The sequence below is a fragment of the Thermobia domestica genome, chromosome 5 (genome assembly GCF_964235325.1).
Source record: "Thermobia domestica chromosome 5, izTheDome1.hap1.1, whole genome shotgun sequence".
Taxonomy (NCBI): domain Eukaryota; kingdom Metazoa; phylum Arthropoda; class Insecta; order Zygentoma; family Lepismatidae; genus Thermobia; species Thermobia domestica.
This window is the reverse complement of record NC_137458.1, coordinates 267,671,339-267,689,619: the sequence shown is the minus strand read 5'-3', so window position 1 is coordinate 267,689,619 and position 18,281 is coordinate 267,671,339. Positions and strand designations below refer to the sequence as shown.

The 18,281-nt window shown below is 37.6% G+C and overlaps 1 protein-coding gene across 7 annotated transcripts in view; it reads left to right on the top strand.

The window, feature by feature from the left end:
* Window positions 1-323: 323 nt before the first annotated feature.
* The window catches only part of LOC145686586 (uncharacterized), a 678,364-nt gene continuing 660,406 nt past the window's right edge, over window positions 324-18,281 (top strand). For 6 of the 7 annotated variants that reach the window (XM_081760038.1, XM_081760040.1, XM_081760039.1 and 3 more), the window contains exon 1: window positions 422-438. In XM_081760038.1, coding sequence (XP_081616164.1) covers window positions 437-438 — 2 coding nt within the window. In that variant the 5' untranslated portion in view covers window positions 422-436. Of the gene's footprint in view, window positions 439-18,281 lie in introns of all 7 variants that reach the window. The other variant, XM_081760035.1, reaches the window with a different exon arrangement.

Genomic DNA, 18,281 nt, shown 5'->3' with positions numbered 1-18,281 from the left:
TAATAGAAAAGCATAAACATCATAGTTTCAAATTAATTTTGAAAATTTACTGACAATGGATCACTTGCCAGAGAATCGCCCAATTATATTGTATGAGTAAAGGACAGTTGTACGAGCTATGAGAACCCATTTTCCATTCGAAAGTGTAATGGTCAATGAATAACGCTGAAACAGACGATTAACAAGATTCCGAAACAATTCCCTAGTTCAAAAATGATCACCATGGCATTACTCATATAACGTCCACTTATTCTGCGTTGCTGTCTGTCCCGATAACTCTGCCCTCTGTGCAGTAAACTGCGAAAAGCGTCAAGAGCAGAAACGAAATCAAATCATCCCCAGAGTAGAGTTTGCCGACCCTTTGAGTGCAGGAGTCTTCCTTTCTGTTCGGTGCGCAAGTTGACTGTGTGTAGTTTTGTAGTTCAAGTAGTTGTACATGTAAGTATTCTTTTGTTTTTTTTTCATTTGTAGTTTTTGTTATTGATATTTACAGTTTCTGTTGCTTTTTGTTATTTTTGTAATTTCATAATTAATTAATTATCAACTGTCAGTGTAAAGAAGTCCCCCCCCCCCTTTAATGTCAACCAGTGTCCATACAAATTATTTGATTCTGGTTCGTCATGTGGGAAGGCAGAGAGCAATTGCCCCCATGAGTTTCTGAAACATTTACTTTTTAATAGATTGTATAAAACGTGAATCTCTTGTGTTGGTGGACAATCTTCCTTCCCCCTCCATGAGAAAAACTGAAATGATGCCACCATCGGCGCAAATCTGTCTTCAACATTAAAGGGGACGGGTAAAACCGTTCCCATATTATATATATATATATATATATATATATATATATATATATATATATATATATATATATATATATATATATATATATATAAAGTGATGTTCAAAACATTTATGAAGTTGAAAAACAATGCTGTGAAGGATCAGGGAAGCAGAATTGTCTTCAGTGGCGGATTGAGGAGGCTAGCGGGCTCAACCTCCCCCCAAAATAAAGTTGTTAGTTTTTCACATTCCACGTGCAACAATAATCCTTCTTACCATTTCTAAGAATACCATTGACTTTCCATTTTCTTATGCTCTTTGTTCAGAAATAATACTGTTTGTCAACTTCTGCTAACATATTAAAATTCCTAAAATTACCCCGTAAGATTAGGCTAAATTCACACAAAAGTCGAAATTTCGGGGGGGGGGGTCCCGACCCCCAGGACTCACTCCCCTGCGTACGTTCCTGTCTGAGACGTCATTACGTATGTCTCGTCTCAAAATTTGTTTCCAACAACGCAACGTAAGAAGTACAATAAGGAATTATATTGCTAAGTCGTCTTCTTGTTCACCTCAACCATAGGTTGGTGGGCAACACGGATATTCTATTCTAAAACTTTTCTGTCGCTTGAGAGAGCTGTTTTATAAATTGATAAGGCCTTTACGATATATTGTAAAGCACAAATCTGCATTTCGTTGACCGAAATTATTGATACGTATGTATGTAATGGAGTTCCACCATGAGCGGAGTTCGGAGTTGTCTCCTGGGGGTCAGACCTTTTGTCTGCTGGCGTTCACGGTAAATACAAATGAGAATTGAAGGATCATATAGGTGGAAGGTAGCATTTTTATTTTTTGTCAAAAAGTTGGGGGGAACAATGCCCCCATAGCTCCGCCTATGAGCCCCACTGTGCACAAGACTTGTTTAGAATAGATCCTATAGCAGAGCGACTATGTGTACAGATTAATTGGGATTGCCCCGTTTCTTCAGTCAAGAACTCCATAATCAAGTTTTATTGTAATATAATTGTACTGTCATTTTGTAACACTGTTTTATCAAACCAAGTTTCCAAATCACATAGTAAACTGAAATACAATTTAGTTTAGTTTATTTATGTACTTTTAGCGTAGGTTAAGAAACTGCTTTTAGCTGTTAAAGTTGTTGTAACGTGTCACCTCATATACAGAGAAAGGTTTCATAAAGAATGGGGACAGTCGTTCTTTCAGAAAAAAAATGTGCGGGGGGGCACTGCTAGTACTATTCTATGCATTATTATATTATAGACATATTATTTTTGTCTCTTCCGGGGGGGGACACAGTACCCCCAAAAACATGTATGGAAGAAACACTAATAGGCATATTCGAGGGCCGTATTTCTGATCGTTCTACTTTAGTAACATGCATATTGTCAAACATTAGAAGTTCGAAGTGTGATATGTATTTCTGCTTTCTTCCTGTACAGTATGTGAGCATTGACATGTGTGATAAGTCAAACAGAAAAAAAAAAAAAAAAAAAAAAAACTTCTTCAACCACTTGACAGGCATACTAATAGCTCTTGCGTAGTTGATTTGTAAAAATCGCGTAAAGCTAGCTTCCGTACAAGGCATATGTGAATAATTAGTGTAAAAAGTTCCTTGTTTTCAATTGAAGTATCACGCTTTCATTTACCTAGAAAACAAAGGTTTTTGTTTTAGTAATTTTTCTTTTTCTCAATCTACTGTTTTGCGTATTGATTCATTTCTTTTACTACTATTCCTGGCCGGAATTCATGTAGTTTGGATTGCACGTTAATCAGTAGGTCCACGTCTCATATAGCCTCGCTGCTAAACAGGACGTTAAACTCAAGAGCAACTCAACTTTTCTTTTTACTATAAAACTTCATCGGTAAAAACAGCTGAAACACTTTATATGCGGAATACTCTGTAGATAGCCCAGCATTTTGATCAATTCCCGGGACACCACAGGGTTTTGCATTTACTTGAATTTTATCGCTCCAATCTACATCAGAATCTGCCTTTGAATAGGAACGACGCGTTTCTCTCTCTCTCTCTTTCCCGGCGCAGCCTCAGGTTTACTTGAAACAGAGTTACTATCTTGTTCACTCCCGGATACGCCACTGAGAACACAATAATCAATGTTATTACTATTAATTACTAACTCATAACCGACTGAATCGGAGTTATTAATCAGTTCTGCAATTTCATTATCGCTACAGGGTGTTAAAAAATCATGATTTTTTTAAAAATCACTTTTGTTGATTTTTTTTTATTTAGATTTTTTTGATTTAAATCAAATCTTTCTCCTCATATAATACAAGTCGCGAACTGAAGGAAAAGCGTTAGGAATTAGTATTAAATGCTAATTATTCCATTTAAGTGAAAGTATTGGGGTTGAATTTTGAATTATTCCCAATCGTTAACCTATATCAATCCCAAACAATGTTTCTTAACCCTTTTAAATTATGGCTCTTTTTAAAGGTAAATTATAGACTTTCAGTGAAGCAGCTACAGCATCATCCCTATTTATTCTAGGATCATGGTACATACATCACTCTCTTTAGAATAGAACAGTTTTTGAAACGGTAACATTCACATTTCCCTATCACGTCCCTGAAGCGGGAAATTTTGAGAGTAATCGGCATTTAAAAAAAAAAAATTGATCCTCTCTGGATTCCCCTGTGTTAACGCCCAGATCTCAAAATCAACTGGGAAATACTAAGGGGTGTACTAAATGGGTGTACAAAATTTCAAGCTTCTATCTTGAGTAGTAAGGGTGAACAAACTATTTAACAATGAGCTAAGAACATTCCCACAATGCCCCAGATGACACAGATGTACCGTAAAATAAAAATTTTCTCAGATATTTCTATTTATCCTAGGATCATGATTTATGCATTATTCTCTTCAGAATAAAACAAATTTTCAAACGGTACCCTTCAAATGTCTCCATCATGTATCTGGGGCGGGCAAATTACGAAAAAAGGAATTTTCTGTTAAAAATATTTTTTGAAAATGTTTACCTCTGTGGATCCTCCCCCTGTTTTAAGGCAGAGATCTGAAACAAATCTGAAAAATACTGAGGTGTGCACTGAGGAAATGTGCAAAATTTAAATTTTGTAGGTGGAAAAGTAAGCCCGCGAAAAATATTTCCCAAATACCCCAGATTCCCGTATAAAACAGGATCTCAGGTAACAGTTTCACGAGGCATCCCTATTTATCCTAGGAGCATAGTACGTATATCATTTTCTTTAGAATAGAACAGCCTTTCAAACGATACCATTCATATGTCTCAATCTGAGGCGGTAAAGTCACGAAAAAAGCTATTTTTTTTGTTAAAAATATCCTTTTTTAAAAACATTTTTGCCCCTCTGGACCCTGCTGTTTCCACGCAGAGATATGAAAATATCTGAAAATTATTAAGGGGTGCACTGAACGACTGTGCAAAACTTGTCTTCTGAGTGCAAAATGTAACCCGCCAATAATAATAATAATAATAATAATAATAATAATAATAATAATAATAATAATAATAATAATAATAATAAATATCTTTTTTAAATTTATGACGTCATCTCACATTATGCCTCAACACAGAAAGGCGTGAAAGCATATGTAACGTGTTCTAAAATGCCCCCAGTCTTGAAGAAAACAAAGTAAAAAGCCTTATTGATACTTTTTTAATCGAATAATGAAGATTCTACCCATCATCTAAAAATAGGTGATATAATTTAAAAGGTTAATCATTAAGGAAAAAGTACAACATCGTTTATCTAAATGACACTTTATTTCACAAAAGTTACTGATATTTGGCAGGGGACTATTTTTAAAAACTCAGAACTAGTTTGCGGTATGAAATACATAAATTTCAGCTAAAGTTATAAAATTAAAAAAAAAAAACCCTCTAAATACGCCCTATTATCTGGGAACAAATAAACAGACACACACAAAAAATAATTTTCGTCTTAAATGTTGATGGTGATTTCCCCCTTGGAATAGTTAACGATTTTAAAACCCAAACCTAATGTTACGAAAAGAAGAAAGCAGGATTGCTCTGTTACTTGTTCAAAACGGGATTTTCCCTAAGCATCCTCTGCATGACACTTGTTTTCAAACTATAGTGCACATTTGAGTCTCATTGTATTATGATTATTAACTTCCATAATCGAAATAACAGAACAGAAACGAGATTTTACTTATTTTCACTTTAAATTAATTTATTTCGGAATTCGATTTAAATCAACGATTTTTATTTTTTTAAAAAAATCAAGTGATTTAAATCTTGATTTAAATCATGATTTAAATCAATCCACCCTGTCGCTAAACATTTTGTCTCTTCTTTTTGTAATACCGCCGCTCGTAAAGGAATATCCATATATATATATATATATATATATATATATATATATATATATATATATATATATATATATATCAAAAAGCACAAGATATACTCAGGAAGATATAAATGCCCATTCGTCCGCCCATTGCAATAAACCCATATGATGTGAGTGCTGTGTGTAAGTTTTTGACGCCTACGAACCGAAGGGAAGTGTTGAAGACATAACACTAGTTAACAAAGGTTTTCTTACATAAAAGGAAATACCTGTTCTTAAAGGAACTTTTTGCGCTGAATTCGAATATGCACTCGGTTTTTCTCCATCACGTACGATTTTCCCGTAACAGAGGGATTTTCGGGAAAATCCCTCAAAAATTTCCCTTTTCGTTTATTTTACACCCCAAGATCTTGTCCCCTTGCATATACTAACATAGAAATTATACCTAAGTATACTTTGAATCATATTTAACAAACCCTCCAAGTTTCGTAATAATCGCTTTATTCTTTCTAGAGAAATAAATATGTTTGTATGTATACTGTGTGTACTGTTTATTGCACCTTATAGTAATGCTTTCAGATCTCTTAAGTTGAGGTAAAACGTTTTGCTTTATTACCACAAACACATATATAAAATATAATACAATATAATTTACAAGTGTGACAATTTACAATAAACAATAATACAAATGTACCAAAAGGTCATGAAAAGACAATCAAAACTATCACAATATATGAAACTTCCATTGGGTTACAAAAACGTACACTACTTCCTTCTTTTGTAAGAAATGTTGCATTCTCTAACAAGACCCCAACAATAGTCCCCCATCATTGAAGGATCCCATCCTCCCTGGTACCTTTTCTCCATTGCCATTATATATTGGTGGAATCTTTCCCCCTGTTCGTCGCTCAGAGCACCTAGGTTAGCAGGAAAGAAGCTGAGGTGGGAGTGCAAAAAGTGGATTTTTAAAGACATCCTACAACCCAACTCTTTGTACTTCTGTATCATGTCCTGTACGATTTCTGTGTAACTCTCAGCTTTGTTATTGTCCAGAAAGTTGCGCACAACACACTTAAATGCTGTCCAGGCAGCTAGCTCAGCACTGTTTAACTTGCTGTCAAAGCTGTCATCAAGCATTAATTTCCTAATTTGGGGACCAATAAACACTCCCGCTGAAATCTTAGCATCACTCAGATTAGGGAACTTATCTCGCAAATACTTGAAACCTTCACCAGATGTGTCCATGGCTTTGACAAATTTTTTCATAAGTCCTAACTTGATATGAAGTGGCGCTAGTAATATCTTATTAGCATCTACCAAAGGAGCGTATTTGACGTTGCATTCTCCAGGTACGTAATTCACTCTAGGTTCCCATTGCTTCACTTTATAATGTTTGTCATCAGCTTGTGAACGTCACATTATCTATGTTATTAGATGATTTGCATATTTAAATTTTTCGTGAAATTATGAATAATATTTCAATTTAATTAGGAATTTGCATATAAAGAATTTTGAGATTTAAATAATTACCAGCGGGAGCAGATAACTTTTATTAATATTTCTATATATAGTTATGGTTTATTGTGTTATGTAAATGAATAGTAATGAACAACAGGGCAGGACGTAAGCGAGAAGCAATGAGAATTTGATATTAATTAATATTAACGTATAAGAAGATAGCGAATTTTGTATTTCGAGATGCTAGTGTGTATGGAAAGAGGCAGAGAAAGCTTCCCAGAGAAAAAAAAAAAAAAACTCAAAGAAAGCAGGTGTACTTAACGGAGCGTTGGACACCCAAGTTGAGAAGAATTTTTGAAATCAATATAACCATCTGAATAAGGATAGAAAACCTATGAGATTCAGATTTTGCTTAGAGGTAGTGCTAGTTGAATTTCTTAGTGTTGTTATAGGGAGTAGCATACACTATCACTACCGAGACACAAATCCTGCAGATACAATACTTGAAAAATCATAAAATTTTTAGCATGTCTACGAGAGAAATCCTAATACAAAGAGGTGTTATTTTTTTTAAACACGCCCATTTTTAGCGTGTTCGACTTGTGAAGCGTTGTTTTGCCAACGGAACTTTCTCAGAGAAAGAAAAGTTGACTATTTTAAAATTATTGACTAGTCCACTTGAACTAGAGGGGAAGCCGTCTAGAACGTTGTTTGTAATGGTTCCATGACATCCGCTAGATGTCTCTGTAAAAATATAGTTATCGTCTGCACCGCTGATCTGATTTGAATGATAATATGTGTTATGTTATGTAAATAAACTTTCTGGGTGTTCCCGTAGTATTAGACATATGTAGTTCGATATATATATTTTGTTTTGTCTAATTGGCTTGTACTAAAACCGATTTGGGCCTAGTTTGTGGTTGTGGAAGGTATGCAGGGAGACGAACACATACCGTTGTTTTTTTTTTTTTTAATATAACCGAGAAGGCAATACTGTTGCAAAGGAAAAGCGACCTTCCAATCAGTAATATTATGTTGTTTATCATGTGTCAGGCTACTTCAGCCTTATCTAAAGTCATTTTAATTTGTTTGTATTTTGCATAGTTCATTTAATTTGTTTAATTAACACCATTAATTTGTTCAGAAGCCAAATCCTTCAATGCATCCGCTTTTTGTAATTCATCATATTCAATGTCACTTGTTCAAGTAATTCCTGGTGTCGCCGATAGATGGTGTCACCTGACAAAGGTGTTTAAGTAAACATGTCAAGTGACAGAGTTTAAAATAATGTTGGTGTTTGTGTTAATATTTCTCGTAATTACGGCACAGTGTGTGTGCGTAACAGATACTAAATTGAAGCTTGAATATTAAACAAGTGAACAAACATAGTGACAGACAACGATGACATTGAAGTGATAGACAAAATGGAAAAGAACATGAACAAGTGTGTTTTTTTTAAGTTATTTAGGTCACTGGGAACTTGCAAGTGAGGGATGCACCCTCACCCCTATTCCAGTGGAGCGGGCTACTTTGGTTCGGCCCAAACCAGCAGCTGAAAGAAACAATGAAACTGCAAACGAATATAACAGTACTCGGGACAACCAGAGAGTTAGTTATTGCTAAATCGCGAAAGAGTGCAGATCGAAGCACTGCAACTCGTGTTGACCGTCAGCCTTTTGGTACTCTGACCATTCAGAGATGAGCATACAAGAATAGTGCGTTAGTTACACATTGATATTCTGAGCGGGTGTGCGGTAGAATGGGCAATCATAATTAGTTTACTTTCAGTATTTCCTCGTTTTTCTCCGGACTAACATTCTCGTGGTAGAATGGGAGAGTGGGAGATACCGATTATAGATATATATATTTAAAAGTGTGTTTTCATGAAAGTGATATGAGACAAAGTGAGACATATATCACCAATTACTAGTGGAAGAGACAAAGCTTTACATCATATTTCGTAAAGTGCTTCGCACCAGTATAAATTTTGTGCCATGTTTACGTCACACGCTAAATCACTTGTTCACACTACTCACAGTGAAATTAAATGCGAATAACATTCCTAGTGAAGAAAAAGCATTGCAGTGTTCTGTAGGAAATCACCAATGCTATCGTATAGCATAGTTTAATTAAAACCCATTCAATACAAGAACTGAGTTATTTTCGCTTGTATTTAGTAGACGGATTTTGTGTAGGAGAACGGCATGAGAACTTTCGTCAAATAACAAATGTCTTTGATCGTTGTATCACACCAAGGATTACCCAGTTGAACTAGCTCTGGTATTTACTGAAATTCCATGGAAGAGGAAACCTGACGGTTAGCAGAACCTAAGAAGAGGATGGCCCACATCTTTGGAAGAAACTCGACCCGGAAGCGTAGTCTATCGAGAAACTAGAGACACTTCAAGAAAGAAGAGTGCAGCGTGATAAAAACAAAAGTGCACAAACAGTACTAAATTGCGAGCTCAAAGTGTGAGAAAGAAATATTAAGAGAAATATTTTTTTTTCTTTTGCTCAGGTCTCTTAGTAAGACCGCGCGCGCGAGTGCTGTTGTAAATATAATTTCTGTGTGCTCTGGAATTACGGAAGTGGTGGATTAAAGCAGGATTACTACTGGAATGTTGGCTTCCTTTATTGTTGCAGTTGGCCGCAAGGTAATGTGTTACCCTTTTGTCTTTCTTGTTTGCTTTTCAGGCCGGAAGCTGGGTCTACCAATGGATCGTAATTGCGATGATCATATTGTGGGTATCTTTCGCATACAGGATGGGTGTTAAAACCATATGAACCTGTAAATTAGAGTGTCATGCTTAGCAGGAATCTTATTTAATTTTTCTTTTCAAAATTTTAACTTTTATTCATTCTAAGACTCTACCGACTGACTAAATTCACTAAATTAACTTTGTGGCAGGAGGTTACAGTAATTCTAAAGTAAATATCAGTTTCAATATTAAGATTCCTCCCACATTAGCATTTTTGCATATTAATGATTTTGGTAATTTATTCAGATTATGCAAACTCACAAACCTCCGCTCACAAAGAACTTGGCGCCCAGCGTGGGGCACGACACACACACCATCCTGGATGTATGTTTTGTTTTAGAAATGTCCTTTGCTAAATTTTGCTTTTGATAGTAAATCTTGTGGCAAGAGAATTAAAGTAAAGTCTTGTTTTCTTTTTCATTTTCGAGTCAGTAAAGAATGTTGCCACAAGAAATGAAAGATACCCAACGTTTTTACGATATTTAGTGCAAGCCAGACGCGGGTAGCAGTAGATGTGTTTTTCTTTCAGGTTGTCGCGCTGCCATCCAGAAAGTTTATTATTTCTGTGTATATTATTGTTGTGTTATATGCATTTATTTTGTTGAAGTGTATTGCCAAATTTTAAACCTTTTGGAGGGGAATAACATTTAGCGAATCAAGTTTAGGCAATTTAGAGAACCTAGTTACTTATTTAGAGTTCATAATCACTTAATGGTAGTAACGCGAAGTCAAGCTAGAGCGATGGAAGGCTTTGTAGGCGACAACATTATTGAAGATCAATTTGCACAAATAATGGAATTTCCATCGGAGTCTCAGGACACCGGAAGCGATTCAGTAGGAAATGTAAACACCTCTCTCCAGGAAGTAGTTCCGCCTGGAGAAGGTACAGTTAGTAATGAGAGGGCTAATGAATCGGAGCAGATTAGGGAACCGGTTCCTAGCACCTCAGCGCAAGTCACATCGGTATCTGACCCGTGTCTCGCGTCTCTGTTTTACATGATTAAAGAAATGGCAGACAAACAAGAGAAATCACTAAATGACATTTCGAATAAGCTAGAGAAACAGGAAAAGAAACTAGAAACTCAGGAAAAGAAGCAAGAAAGGACGTTATTAGAAATTTCCGTGAAACAGGAGAAATCGCTTTCGGAGATTTCACAGAAGTTAGAGAACCAAGAAAAGAATCACGAAAAGTCACTTTCAGAAATTTCAAGTAAATTAGAATCTCAAGAAAAGAGGCATGAAAAAACGTTATCGGAGTTAGCAAGTAGGCAGGAGAACGCTAGCAGAACCATGTTAGAGAAGTTGGAGGCTGTTGAAAAACAGATCACTGACAGTTTCCGGCGCGAAATGATGCAAAACGTGACAGAGCTAGAGGCCAGGATTGATTCCTCAGCGGAAGCTCTGGAATCCAAGATAACAGCATCCTGCCAAGAATTAAAATCATCAGTAGAGGCAACCGAGAATAAAATCAGCGAACTAGAGGCACATACCGAAAGCAGGATAGGCGAGATATCTGAGGTCCTTGGTTCAGACCTCGCTCAGGTCTCTCGAGATGTCAACCATTTACGTGGTGACATGGAGAGAGTGGGGGAAAATGTAGCCGCCGTTTCTACAGAAATTGACAGAGTAAAAGCTACAGTAGATAGTTCGGTGGGCCACTTACAATCAAAGTTGCGTAGAGCAGAACTGAGATGGGAGGAACAGCTGGAACTGTTAAAGGAGTCGGTGCGAGAAAACAGTTCCAGTTGTCAAAACACAGCCTCTGTCTCGCATGAGAGAATCGAAACGCCGGTCGCTGGACCGAGCCATGCGGGACAGTTCCCTGAGCTTCCCAGGCGTGAGAACTCAGACGAGCAGGCTGCCCCTCCCCTTCCAAACATAAACAACGTCAGCAGTAGCAATAGTAGTGTTGCGAATTGCCAGGTAGCGTCAGCCTTAGGGCTGTTACATCGAGATTTGTCACTTCCTGTTTTTACAGGAGTTGAATCAGAAGTACAGGCCCATAATTTTCTAGTAGAGCTAGATAATTACTTCGATTTAACGGGTGTACCAGAAGAAAGACGGTTGGCCTTTTCCTCCCACTGCTTCCGCGGCATCTCACGTCAGTGGATGCAGGTGACTGAAGAAATGCGCTAATTATCAAGATCTCGTTAGACATTTCAAGAACGCCTATCTTAGCGAGGAGAAACTTGCTAATCTCCGTGCCTCTATTTTGACGTCACGCTTCGAGACACGGGGAAGCAAGAAGCCGACAGAATACTTGTTGGAATTACTGCATACCAACAGTATTCTCGACCCCCCGTTACCGCCCCAGGTACTTTTGCGAGTTCTTCCACGGCAATTGCCATTCTCCATCTATAGATGTATTGTGTCATCTAAACCTCGATCTATAGATGAATTGTTGAACATTGTTGGTGAGCTTCAGTCCACTTACCAGCCACCAAGTAATAACAACAATAGGAGGGGAATAAACACACTGTCTGTAGAGGAAGAAGAAGAAGATGTAGGACGATCTTCCCCCCCCCCACGAAACAGTAGGCCGAGTAACCCCACTAGAGACAGGAGGTTCCACAGGGACAATGGGCCTTATTATAATAGGGGTTCACGAAGAGGCAATGTTAACAGAAATGGAAACAATAATGGCAATTGGCGTTCGAGAAATTCCAGTGGTCAGGAGCGTGACACTGGAGATTCTCGAACGAGAAATCAGGGAAATCGAGGACAACGACGTGGAAGGAATAGGGGTCGTGCACAAACTCGTAATAATAATAATAGAAATAGTGACTATGCTGCGGAGGTTAATGAGCTCCGTGTTCATAATGATAGGACTGAGCAGTCCACGAGACAAGTCTCGTCTCGTGGGAATTCACGTTCGAATAGCCCTGGAACTAGTCAACGCCACTGAGAACTGTCCGCATGTTCTCAGAGCGGTGACTTGAATACTGGAGTACTGAATATTCAGGATAAACCGGCGAAATGTATTTCTGAGGATATGCGTAATTGTGTTATTGCATGCAACAATGTTTTAGAAGAAGAAAAAGAAGAAAGTAGTGAGACATTTGTAAAGACTTTAGAGACACTTGAGAATGGGGATTGTGAAACCTGTAGACGTATAATTAGCACGACACATTTCGATCGTGAAGGAAATAACGACATTCGTCAGCCCGAAATTATGCTTTTACAGAGAAATGGGGACAAAATTAGAATAAACAAAGAATTGTTTGACGAGACGAATGCGATTTTTAGGAACCTTTTAGATAGTTCGACCGAAAAGCTACCCAATAACAATTTGGTTACACTTCCTGAGGTAGAAGTAGGTCTATTTAATAGCAAAATTCTGGCATTATTGGACAGTGGCGCGAGCATCTCGGCTATCTCATTGCAATGTTGGGAAGAAATACGTAAGCGAGACCCCCCACCAGCGTTCATTAAGTCAGCGAACATTAGAGTCAGTTCAGCGTTCGGTCGCGCCGTCGCTTCGATCATCGGCCAAGTATTGTTAGAGTTAGTGATTGCAGAAAAGGAGTACTATACTTCGGCAATAGTAGTGAAAGGGCTGAACCGTGAACTCATTTTGGGTTCACAGTTCTTTGTAGAAAGTAGAGCGATCCTAGATTATGAGAGAAACGTCCTTTCGCTTAACCATCCCCACCATATAGAAGTTTCTTTTCGTGACATCGAAATAGAGGAAGAAGACCTTTTCATAAGAAAATTATCCTGGGAGTTCGAAGAGGATGTGGTCGATTGTGAGAATCCCACACTTAGTAGTATGTGCGTGTCGAGGAGAGGACCGCTGACTACAGAGCAGTTCGAGCGAGCGTCAGCAGGCGGAGGCCACCAGGGAGAGTTGGCTACCCTGCGCAGCCAGTTGGACGATGGGAAGTTCCCAACTGCAGCCGAACTTGCAAACGTCGTTTACTCGCCTCAGGAATGGGCGAAGGTTCGAACCCAGGCTACCCCAGAAGAAATAAGAGATCATGTCGAAAAGTATACTGATTTGAGTGGGGAGGAAAAGCAAAAGTTGTACGACGTGCTCTACAAACATCGAAGCATATTTGACGAGAAGCCCGGAACCATTAGAGATTACCAGCATTCCATTGAGGTGACCGATGATCGAACTATGAAGACGAGGATGTATTTTACCCTCTGTGACCTAGATCCGCAGCTAATAATACGTTTAGTTGATAGATGACGTGGGGATTAGTACTGAAGAATACCACTTCGTTTAAGAGTCCGCTTGTGGAGTGCGAAAGTAGAATGAATTATTGCACCACTGTAATAGAAGAAATTAGCCAGTAAAAATTAAGTTTCCTTGCACGATAGCATAGCGTAGAAAATTGAAGAAATCGTTAAGAGCTTGAAGCCGTGGTGAGCTTCGCTCGTGTGTGTGCCTCTCAACCATCCTGGTTGATGAGTAAAGAGAGTGTCAATAAAATATATCGGAAAATTAAGTCTTAATAACTCCTCACAAATGAATATCATTAACGCATTTTCGTCGGTTATGCGCAAAGTTCAGTACACAGTATTCGAGAAAGCATTGCTGTAAGATAAACGGTCCTGAGTTGAGACTAAGGAAGTATTAATGAAGAGAAACGTGTTCCACCTGAAGAAATACGTTCAGCGTGAAGCCACGCCTCCTCAGGACACAGCTGACCTGATGACGTAGGAAAGGGAGGAAATAAACACAGCACGTCATACAGGATGGAGAGCTGAAGAAGAAAGAAACACTCCCAGACGCACCTCTTTACGTCTGGCCTTCAAGAGAGTAGTTGCGCGGAGTGTAATACAACAGCTGAATCAGGATATTACGAAAGAGATGAATGTTGTATAGAATTATGATGATAAAGTGATTATGATAGGTTAGGGATTATCTTTATGTGTTATTAGTGTTTAGTTTATTATCTTATTATTGCTATGATATATTGATGTGTTTAGGGAAATCTTGTATAAAGTTAGTATATACGGAATATGTATGTGATTTACGTAAAGTAGATTAGTACAACTTCTGAGAAAATGCAACGATTAAGCGATTAACGGTTGCATTTCCTTAAGAGGGGAAGAAATGTGAACGTCACATTATCTATGTTATTAGATGATTTGCATATTTAAATTTTTCGTGAAATTATGAATAATATTTCAATTTAATTAGGAATTTGCATATAAAGAATTTTGAGATTTAAATAATTACCAGCGGGAGCAGATAACTTTTATTAATATTTCTATATATAGTTATGGTTTATTGTGTTATGTAAATGAATAGTAATGAACAACAGGGCAGGACGTAAGCGAGAAGCAATGAGAATTTGATATTAATTAATATTAACGTATAAGAAGATAGCGAATTTTGTATTTCGAGATGCTAGTGTGTATGGAAAGAGGCAGAGAAAGCTTCCCAGAGAAAAAAAAAAAAAACTCAAAGAAAGCAGGTGTACTTAACGGAGCGTTGGACACCCAAGTTGAGAAGAATTTTTGAAATCAATATAACCATCTGAATAAGGATAGAAAACCTATGAGATTCAGATTTTGCTTAGAGGTAGTGCTAGTTGAATTTCTTAGTGTTGTTATAGGGAGTAGCATACACTATCACTACCGAGACACAAATCCTGCAGATACAATACTTGAAAAATCATAAAATTTTTAGCATGTCTACGAGAGAAATCCTAATACAAAGAGGTGTTATTTTTTTTAAACACGCCCATTTTTAGCGTGTTCGACTTGTGAAGCGTTGTTTTGCCAACGGAACTTTCTCAGAGAAAGAAAAGTTGACTATTTTAAAATTATTGACTAGTCCACTTGAACTAGAGGGGAAGCCGTCTAGAACGTTGTTTGTAATGGTTCCATGACATCCGCTAGATGTCTCTGTAAAAATATAGTTATCGTCTGCACCGCTGATCTGATTTGAATGATAATATGTGTTATGTTATGTAAATAAACTTTCTGGGTGTTCCCGTAGTATTAGACATATGTAGTTCGATATATATATTTTGTTTTGTCTAATTGGCTTGTACTAAAACCGATTTGGGCCTAGTTTGTGGTTGTGGAAGGTATGCAGGGAGACGAACACATACCGTTGTTTTTTTTTTTTTTAATATAACCGAGAAGGCAATACTGTTGCAAAGGAAAAGCGACCTTCCAATCAGTAATATTATGTTGTTTATCATGTGTCAGGCTACTTCAGCCTTATCTAAAGTCATTTTAATTTGTTTGTATTTTGCATAGTTCATTTAATTTGTTTAATTAACACCATTAATTTGTTCAGAAGCCAAATCCTTCAATGCATCCGCTTTTTGTAATTCATCATATTCAATGTCACTTGTTCAAGTAATTCCTGGTGTCGCCGATAGATGGTGTCACCTGACAAAGGTGTTTAAGTAAACATGTCAAGTGACAGAGTTTAAAATAATGTTGGTGTTTGTGTTAATATTTCTCGTAATTACGGCACAGTGTGTGTGCGTAACAGATACTAAATTGAAGCTTGAATATTAAACAAGTGAACAAACATAGTGACAGACAACGATGACATTGAAGTGATAGACAAAATGGAAAAGAACATGAACAAGTGTGTTTTTTTTAAGTTATTTAGGTCACTGGGAACTTGCAAGTGAGGGATGCACCCTCACCCCTATTCCAGTGGAGCGGGCTACTTTGGTTCGGCCCAAACCAGCAGCTGAAAGAAACAATGAAACTGCAAACGAATATAACAGTACTCGGGACAACCAGAGAGTTAGTTATTGCTAAATCGCGAAAGAGTGCAGATCGAAGCACTGCAACTCGTGTTGACCGTCAGCCTTTTGGTACTCTGACCATTCAGAGATGAGCATACAAGAATAGTGCGTTAGTTACACATTGATATTCTGAGCGGGTGTGCGGTAGAATGGGCAATCATAATTAGTTTACTTTCAGTATTTCCTCGTTTTTCTCCGGACTAACATTCTCGTGGTAGAATGGGAGAGTGGGAGATACCGATTATAGATATATATATTTAAAAGTGTGTTTTCATGAAAGTGATATGAGACAAAGTGAGACATATATCACCAATTACTAGTGGAAGAGACAAAGCTTTACATCATATTTCGTAAAGTGCTTCGCACCAGTATAAATTTTGTGCCATGTTTACGTCACACGCTAAATCACTTGTTCACACTACTCACAGTGAAATTAAATGCGAATAACATTCCTAGTGAAGAAAAAGCATTGCAGTGTTCTGTAGGAAATCACCAATGCTATCGTATAGCATAGTTTAATTAAAACCCATTCAATACAAGAACTGAGTTATTTTCGCTTGTATTTAGTAGACGGATTTTGTGTAGGAGAACGGCATGAGAACTTTCGTCAAATAACAAATGTCTTTGATCGTTGTATCACACCAAGGATTACCCAGTTGAACTAGCTCTGGTATTTACTGAAATTCCATGGAAGAGGAAACCTGACGGTTAGCAGAACCTAAGAAGAGGATGGCCCACATCTTTGGAAGAAACTCGACCCGGAAGCGTAGTCTATCGAGAAACTAGAGACACTTCAAGAAAGAAGAGTGCAGCGTGATAAAAACAAAAGTGCACAAACAGTACTAAATTGCGAGCTCAAAGTGTGAGAAAGAAATATTAAGAGAAATATTTTTTTTTCTTTTGCTCAGGTCTCTTAGTAAGACCGCGCGCGCGAGTGCTGTTGTAAATATAATTTCTGTGTGCTCTGGAATTACGGAAGTGGTGGATTAAAGCAGGATTACTACTGGAATGTTGGCTTCCTTTATTGTTGCAGTTGGCCGCAAGGTAATGTGTTACCCTTTTGTCTTTCTTGTTTGCTTTTCAGGCCGGAAGCTGGGTCTACCAATGGATCGTAATTGCGATGATCATATTGTGGGTATCTTTCGCATACAGGATGGGTGTTAAAACCATATGAACCTGTAAATTAGAGTGTCATGCTTAGCAGGAATCTTATTTAATTTTTCTTTTCAAAATTTTAACTTTTATTCATTCTAAGACTCTACCGACTGACTAAATTCACTAAATTAACTTTGTGGCAGGAGGTTACAGTAATTCTAAAGTAAATATCAGTTTCAATATTAAGATTCCTCCCACATTAGCATTTTTGCATATTAATGATTTTGGTAATTTATTCAGATTATGCAAACTCACAAACCTCCGCTCACAAGCTCGGCTATCCCATAAACGTAAAAAACATTGGTACTTCGTGTAACCGCACTGCAGTCCTAATAAAATACCAACTACCTTGAGATCACAACATATTTGCCAACAATGGTCCTTGTAATTTATAAGATTTAGCAAAGTTGACATGGTGTCATAGGATTCCTTAATCTTCACTGAGTGCGCAAGTGGTATAGAAGGTTTTTTTTATTTCCATTATGTAAAAGGACAGCTTTAAGGCTGACCTTGGACGCGTCGATAAATAACCTCCATTCTTCTGGAACGTAAGGAATTCCTAGCTCCGCCATCAACCCATTTATATCCGTACATACGCACACATTATCTTGCATTGAGGAATAGCTTGAAAATTGAACATGCCTTTTCCTGTACACTGATATGTTCGTTTCTGCATCCAATAAGTTCCACTGCTGGAGCCTTGATCCCAGAAGTTCCGCCTCTTGTTTTGTCAGGTGCAAATCACGGACTAGGTCTTTAAGTTCACATTGCCGGATGAAATGTGGCTCGCGAACACAGTCAGGGATGAACGTTGGATCCTTGGATGTACATGTTGATGTCGATGGTTCATCAAGGTCATGATCATCATCAGAGTCTTTTGGCCATATCTCTTCCCAGTTGGTAGGGGGCTCGGGAAGTGGAAGTTCATCCCCGTGCGGAATAGGTCTAATTGCGGATTTAACGTTGGGATAACTTATTGTGTATTTGCTTTTTTTTAGAATGTCCCTTAACTACTGTGAGACAAAAATAACAATCATCCAGATGGTTGGCGGGTTCTCTCCACACCATT